An 8,170-nucleotide genomic window follows, 5' to 3' on the forward strand; every position below is an offset into this window, starting at 1 on the left:
GTTTACCATGCCACCGGGTCTCAACGTGGGCCGTTAAATGGATTGTTAGACGATTAAATCATCTCCAGCCATTAGATCATCCGTGGAGAACATTCTGATCAGTGAAGAGTCGCACGCCCTGAGGTCTGAAGCGACACGGGGAAATTTTATGGGTATATCGAAGTGGGTGGCGGTATTCAGACCATTTTTGGTTTGGATTCTCAGATTTTTGGAACCGAATCCCCAGCTTCCAGATTTTTTTATCTGCTTCCTGTTTTATGATTCTGGTTCTCACATTTTTGTATCTCTGTCTTCTCGTCTGATTTGGGTTAGCATGATTTGGGTCAGCAGCGGTTTTTGGTGTGGGAAGAAAACTTCTGAATCTCTGTCTTCTCGTCTGATTTGGGTCAGCATGATTTGGGTCAGCAGTGGTTTTTGGTGTGGGAAGAAAACTTCTGAAGATGAAGATCAAGGGTGGGTGCGGGGTTAACAGTTTTTTGAATTCATGGAAGATACTCTGATTCCTTGTAGCCTCCATTAATCCCGACATAGTTACAGTCGAAAATGGTATTGATTGTAGGAGCAGGGGTGCTGGGATTGACCTACACTTTCATGAAGACTGGATGGCCCTCAGGCCTTATTGTACTGGCACTGGTGGCATGCATTGCCTATTATGGCATGGCGCTGTTGGTGTGGTCTAAGAGGGCCCTCAAAAGGCAAGGATTTCAGAAAATATAGCTTTGGAGATCTGGGCTTTGCTGTTTATGGAAGTACAGGGAAATTTGCTCTCTGCCATGGAAAACCCAACACTGAGCCTTATTTGTCACACAATTTTATTGTTATCTCTTGGCTTTGGGTATTCCAATGGGCAATCCTACAGTTTGCAGATGTATCATAAATTTTCTCATGAAGTAAAAGAGTGGATGACTTACAGACATGGATTAGATACACAAAGTTGGCCTATGGAGGGAAGCAATGAGTATTACAAAACACTGTATCATCATGACTCTGCTCGCCATGGAAAACCCAACACTGAGCCTTATTTGTCACACAATTTTATTGTTATCTCTTGGCTTTGGGTATTCCAATGGGCAATCCTACAGTTTGCAGATGTATCATAAATTTTCTCATGAAGTAAAAGAGTGGATGACTTACAGACATGGATTAGATACACAAAGTTGGCCTATGGAGGGAAGCAATGAGTATTACAAAACACTGTATCATCATGACTCTGCTCGCCATGGTCGTCAACTTGTTGAATACTCTTCTCTCACATTTGCAGAAGGGAACGAGACACTTGAACTTCAACAGTTGGGATTGTAAGTTCTGCTTCCTTGTCTATTACAGTATTACTTATGTTGCATAAGAATTTGGAATGAACCCAAAATAAAATTATGTATGTTGATACTAGCAGAACCTCCGAATGAATCAATTCATTTGCCAATAGATCATTGACAGTATGCTGTACAATTAAAGTAATGGTTTTCTAGTTTTCAAAAGTGTTGCTAAAGTTCATAATCAAAATCAAAATTGCTAAAGTTCCATGTTTGATTCTAATTTAATCGCTCATTACGCTCCTAACTTCCTGTTCTGTGATCTGGACAGTTTGTACTACACTGTGGTTCAAGTGGGCACACCTAATGTAACTTTACTTGTAGCACTTGATACGGGCAGCGATTTGTTCTGGGTGCCTTGTGATTGCCAACAGTGTGCTCCTACTTCTGCACCTAGCTATGGACTTGTATGTATTGCATTTTCAGCTTCTCCCTGTTAAACCTACTGACCTATTACATTAATGTTGAATTTTATTCTTGTGATAAACAATTATGTGAGATTGCACTGGCTGTGAATTCCACTTAGACTATGGTTTCATTCTTCTTATCAGCAATGGGCTATTGTGCCCATCTGTTAGTTTTTTCCATGGGCATGGTGTTGATCAAATATTAAAGGTAGAAAACGGAACCCTTTTGAACATATTTTCGAGAGTAAAAAATTCGGGATGGTTGAAAATTATTTGTGAGTGGCCAGTGCTGATTTTCGAGCCACAGTAAGAACATGGGTGCATAATAAACATGGAGTCATGTTTGATCCCTAAGCTTTGCCATATCCAAGTAAAATTCAATGAGGTTGTTTGATTGTGTTTGGGTGATTTCCCGAGCCACAGAGAGAACATGGGTTCATAATAAGCATAGAGTCATGTTTGATTCATAAGCTTCACCGCTCAAAATAAAATTCCATATAAGGGTGTCTTGATTGTGTTTTGATGATTTCCTGAGCCAAAGTGAGAACATGGGTGCATAATGGGGTCATGTTTGTTGCCTGAGCTTTGCCATTCCAAAGTAAAAATCTGTGAGGATGTTTGACTGTGTTTTGGTGCTTCACATTCCCAAAATTCCACAACTTTTCCTGTATTAATCAGTAATTTTCTTTAGCCTTCCAAAACCTGTATCTCTAGCTGAAGTGCAAGATACATCTGCAAAGACAAGCAAGAACCGTTGCTTTTGCAGAAGAACAGAGGTCAACAGGGTGCATACTATTGGCACTGCCTTTTAAACTTGATAGGGCAGTTTGGTTGGCTTGATGCTATTTTCTTCAATAGGCCACCAACCAGAGGTTTATGCTGTTTCCAAAGACAAATTGTCAAACCTTTAGCAACCAAGTTCAATTGAAAACATTTTATTGCATAAGAAACAGCTAGGGAAAAGACATATAAGAGCGACTATACATGTTGCTTGATTACAATAAAATTATTTGATTCATCTGATGCTTGAAACTAGATTCTGAAAATCAATTCAAGCTAAGAGATTTCTTTTAAACCATCTCTTCTCGTAGTTGATGACCTAGCTTTAAGGACTTGCAGGTCGTTCCAATAATTAAATCTACTGAAAAGAGATTAATATAATTTACTTGGAGATATAGGTTGATGTGAAGAACTCTAAATACTATTAAAAATTTTTAGTCACATATTTCTAATACTGATTACAGCATGAATGCCAGATTTAACAAGGAACTAATCCCTAGAAATCCAACTGATAGTAGTCTTACCCAAAACGAATCAGAGTTTATGCTTTGCCAAATTTTGCCCATTTTTTGCATATTTTTTATCCTAGTTGGCTGACTTCCCAAGTTGCTGACCCTGGACCAATTTTTGCCGATGCTATTTCGCACAAAGTTACTTAAGGAACTGAATTACAGGTTGTCACTTCAAGTTGCACCATCCTTCTAACACCTTAGAATCACAGTTATTTGAAACACCTTATCTATAGTTGGGAAAGAGCATACTAATACCACTAACCTCATATATACTACGGTACTACCACCATTCTCATCAATGTACATTTTCTAAGGCTGAACATTGAAATTGGCAGGCATTAGCATCAGCTTGGCCTTTCAGAACCCTATTTATTATGGCATAGTGACAATGTTTCTTTCATATGCACAACATTCTCTCCACTTACTAAATGCATTTGCATTCTTCCTTGTCAGGCAAAATAACTCCTCTGCACTGTGAATGAAGCATGTAAAAATGATTCCTAACTACAAAATAACTTATTATCTTGTGAAGTAGGATAAATGTGCAACAACATGGCCCTCTTGCCGGTGCATTTCAGGCGCGGTTCCGACTCGAATCCAGTGGTCAATCCTGCTTCGACACTGGCAATGTTTCCTATTCACAGATTTTTAACTTCCCTGGGATTTTTAGAGGTCTCCAAATCAGCCTGTATGGTCAAACAATCTGGAAATGTGCTGGATTTATAGGAATCGCGGGGAATTCCCACAAGGGTTTCCCAAAAAGGCCATTTTGTTGCATGCTTAGTCTTCTTCATATCTTGTGCTTCTGTGCGTTTCCTTGATATGGAATTCTTCAGAAAAAGAATTAATCATTTCTATGCCTCAACTTGGAGTGGGATTTAGTTTCTGATTTAATTCTGATTTCAACAGGACATTGATTTGCAGACTTACAGTCCATCAGCCTCTAAGACAAGCAAGCAAGTTACTTGTAATAATACTCTGTGTGATTTACAAAATCAATGCTCCAAATCTAGTGATCAATGCCCATACAACGTTACATATCTCCCAGAAGATACATCCACTGCAGGAACTTTAGTGGAGGATGTTCTTTATCTGACTCCTGGAGATGGATCACAGAATGGAACGGTGGTGAAGGCGCCTATCACATTCGGGTATGATTTATTTTTTGCTGTTGTAAGTGATTTTTTTTTCTTTATTTTTTTAGAAATAAAGACTAAAATTTTTAGAAATGAGTTTTCTGCCTCTAGATAGCAGTCTGAGACCATACTGAATTTGACTATGACACGTGACCTGAATATTGCTGTGCAGTGTGCACTATCAAGTGCTTTTCCCTTTTTAAGTGCTACAAATGAATGAACACTAATCACTGCATCTTTGCTTGTGCATTTGATAGGTGTGGAAGGGTACAAACAGGCACATTTCTAGAAGCTGCAGCTCCAAATGGCCTACTTGGGCTTGGCATTGAACCTATATCTGTCCCTACCGTTTTACACAAATCAGGCCTTGTATCACAGCATTAAGAATGGATTTATGGTTTCTAATATGGATTGTAACTCTTTTTATTGGATATCATTTAGTGCTATCATTTTCTGATACTGATATTTTTGAGGTTGTAGGTAGAAGCACATAGTTTGTAGGCTAAGGCTTCAGTAAACAGGAAAAATAATTTTAATTAGGTTGTCAGACAGTGGTTATTACAGGGGATTTTCAATTCCCATAGTATTAGTCCTCACTGTTTTTTTTAATAAATAATCTTTTGTTGTAAAGCAGCTTCTGGAAATCTCTAAATATACATGTCTTCAAGTAGGCTTTAAGGCTTCTACTGCTTTGACATATCCTTGGATGGACTATTCAGCCCATCCATATACATGGAAACTACTTGCAGAGGAGAAATAATCTCTACAAGTGGGGTGCCTTGGCGGAACTCTTTCATGCAGCCTCTCTGATTCTTATTTTGAGGGTGAAGAAGCAATCATCTAGGGTGTAAGCATCAAAGTTGTGATAAAAAGCAGTCACAAATTCAGCCCTAGTAGTCACCCTTTCATTCCATTTGTGTTTCTTCAAATGCAGATCCTTCCAGGTGTGGGGTGGAAAACATATTTACAGTCGAAAATGGTATCGATTGTAGGAGCAGGAGTGCTGGGATTGACCTACACTTTCATGAAGACTGGATGGCTCTCAGGCCTTATTGTACTGGCACTGGTGGCATGCATTGCCTATTATGGCATGACGATGTTGGTGTGGTCTAAGAGGGCCCTCAAAAGGCAAGGATTTCAGAAAATAGATAGCTTTGGAGATCTGGGCTTTGCTGTTTATGGAAGTACAGGGAAAGCCATGGTGGATTTTATGGTGGTCCTCTGCATGGCAGGAGTTTGTGTAGGTTATCTCATATTCACAGGGAATACTCTGTCTTACATGTTTACAGGATCCAAACCACAGCCCAATCCCAAATCCCAAGAATCCTCGTTGAATCCTCATGGAGTCTATTTGTCTACCTCGTTGGATGTTACCAGGAAGGTAGGCTTCATATGGGCCATTTTTCCACTGGAGCTCATCATGAGTGGGATTCGAACCCTTACCCATCTGGCCCCTTTTAGTGTTTTAGCATATACCATTTACATTTCTGCAATGCTAACTGTTGTGGTGCAAGATGTGTTGTCCATATTGAGTACTGTGGGTCCAGATGTTCAGGCTTTTACAGGTTTCTCTGCTATTCCTTATGGAGTGGGTGTAGCAATCTATGCATTTGAAGGGGTAAGCATGATTTTGCCCCTGGAATTAGCTATGGAGAAAAAACATAGATTTGGTGGAGTTTTGGCCGTTGAATTTCTCTTCATTGCTCTCATTTATGGGGGTTTCGGAGCATTCGAGTATATTGATTTTGGAAGTGCAACCAGAGATATGGTGACTCTGAACTTGGGGAAAAGCTGGATCACAGATTTTGTTCAGATTGCCTTATGTCTGAACCTTTTCTTCACATTTCCACTGATGATGAATCATGTTTATGAAGTCCTAGAAGGGAGGTTTAGCAGAGGGGAGTTTTCCTTCATGATCAGATCTCTTGCGATTTTCTCGATAACAATAGTGTCAATTCTGGTCCCTTCATTTGCAGATTTTTTTATCTCTGATTGGGAGCAGTATTGGTTGTATTTTAGGGTTTCTATTTCCTGCTCTGTTTCATTTGCATGCTTGTTGGCATGAATTATCTCTGATATGGATCCTTGCTGATGCCTTGCTCATCGTATTCGGCATTGTCTTTGGCATTGGTGGGTCAGTTTCGTCTATTACTCAAATCTGTAGCAAATAAACATTCTTGTAAGTGGCCAGGGCGGAGGTTCCAAGCCATGTCAAGAACATGAAAACCCAATAAGCATGGAGTTATATTTGGGCCTTGAGCTTCACAGGTTCAAACCAAAATTAATGTAAAGATGTAATATTATTATCGACTGCCAAAATCAAAGTGTAGTGCTTGTATTTATCAAATTGCTTGTGTTGCTATCAATGCAATCACAGCATTAAGAATGGATTTATGGTTTCTAATATGGATTGTAACTCTTTTTATTGGATATCATTCAGTGCTATCATTTTCTGATACTGATATTTTTGAAGTTGCAGGTAGAAGCACATAGTTTGTAGGCTAAGGCTTCAGTAAACAGGAAAAATAATTTTAATTAGGTTGTCGGACAGTGGTTATTACAGGGGATTTTCAATTCCCATAGTATTAGCCCTCGCTGTTTTTTTTTAATAAATAATCTTTTGTTGTAAAGCAACTTCTGGCAATCTCTAAATATACATGTCTTCAAGTAGGCTTTAAGGCTTTGACTGCTTTGACATATCCTTGGATGGACTATTCAGCCCATCCATATACATGGAAACTACTTGCAGAGGAGAAATAATCTCTACAAGTGGGGTGCCTTGGCAGAACTCTTTCATGCGGCCTCTCTGATTCTTATTTTGAGGGTTAAGAAACAATCATCTAGGGTGTAAGCATCAGAGTTGTGATAAAAAGCAGTCACAAATTCAGCCCTAGTAGTCACCCTTTCATTTCATTTGTGTTTCTTCAAATGCAGATCCTTCCAGGTGTGGGGTGGAAAATTGGATTTCCTGATAATCCTTCGTATGATTAAATGAAAGAAACTTGACAATTTTACTATTGAAGCCTCTTGATTTAGTCTCTCTTTTGACCCTATCAAACTTGGGATTGGGAACACTCTCAAGATGCCACTAATTGATACGGTTTCTTTCTTTCTTGACTTTATTGTCATGATTCCCACGATTTACCATTCTCCCATTAATGTTCCCTGCAAAGGGGTTTCAATCATGATCATTTGTATTCACCCCCCCCTTTGGTAGTCTTGGGATTCAACCCCCCTTTTGTAGTCTTGGGGTCTTTGCTGACCTTCACCACTACTCTCGCCTGCCTGTATCCTTCTGTCAATTGCTATAATCATTATACACAGGGCTTGGTTCATTTGTTCCATGGTGTCCCTTGTCGTATTCAAGTGATTCCTTGATAGTGTAATTTATGTCCTCCAATTATCCTCCCATGAGTAACTTAGAATGAAGCCATAGTTGGTATTCATCCCTGTTATGAACCTAAATCGAGATATGTTTTTATTTCAAAAACCATAAGAGACTCACAGTATAAAACTATTACCTGGATACTATTATCTATAATCTGAAGCTAATAGGGTGCTAAAAATAGTAAACAACAAAAAAAAATTGAGAAATAAACTCAACACCAGCAACAACAATGCAGTAATAACAGTAGAAATTCCAGCAATATTCAACAATACATTTGATAACTGATTCTAGAGGACTAATTGCAGAATCAAGTCTGCAGTAGTTACTGGCAACAGCAACTGGATACTCAAAATACACAGCACACAAAACTGAAAGCTTCATGAGAACATAGGGATGCCAACTCAGGTCAACTCCAAGGGAAGTATGGTCGCTGCTTCAATTTTTTTTTCTTTGTTGACATGCTACCTGCAATAATATGGCTCTGAAAAGCCCTCTACACTAATGCCTAAGAACCCTTTTTATAGCTGATTATCCCAAACATTAAGTACTAGTTGAAATATCAAATTTAAATTAATTAAATTGTAAAATGATGTAGAATGATGATTGAATAATGTTACAAATCTAAGTTACAACT

The 8,170-nt window shown here is 38.8% G+C and overlaps 1 protein-coding gene across 1 annotated transcript; it reads left to right on the plus strand.

The window, feature by feature from the left end:
- The first annotated feature begins 230 nt into the window (after nucleotides 1–230).
- Nucleotides 231–6,467, plus strand: LOC149238230 (aspartyl protease family protein 1-like). Its single transcript, XM_089369509.1, has 4 exons — nucleotides 231–1,298; nucleotides 1,585–1,720; nucleotides 3,937–4,163; nucleotides 4,406–6,467. Exons 1-4 carry the CDS (start codon nucleotides 955–957, stop codon nucleotides 4,530–4,532), a joined length of 834 nt encoding a protein of 277 aa, XP_089225635.1. The 5' UTR covers nucleotides 231–954; the 3' UTR covers nucleotides 4,533–6,467.
- Nucleotides 6,468–8,170: the final 1,703 nt, after the last annotated feature.

This window comes from Pinus tabuliformis, chromosome 8, assembly GCF_031772625.1.
Source record: "Pinus tabuliformis cultivar Carrire ecotype Pingquan chromosome 8, CPIR1, whole genome shotgun sequence".
NCBI lineage: Eukaryota > Viridiplantae > Streptophyta > Pinopsida > Pinales > Pinaceae > Pinus > Pinus tabuliformis.

Coding starts and splice junctions, on each gene's coding strand:
- LOC149238230 (XM_089369509.1), top strand. CDS start 955: ATGAGTATTACAAAACACTGTATCATCATGACTCTGCTCGCCATGGAA. Junction 1,721..3,936: donor CTGCACCTAGCTATGGACTT/GTATGTATTGCA, acceptor ATTGATTTGCAG/ACTTACAGTCCATCAGCCTC. Junction 4,164..4,405: donor AAGGCGCCTATCACATTCGG/GTATGATTTATT, acceptor TGCATTTGATAG/GTGTGGAAGGGTACAAACAG.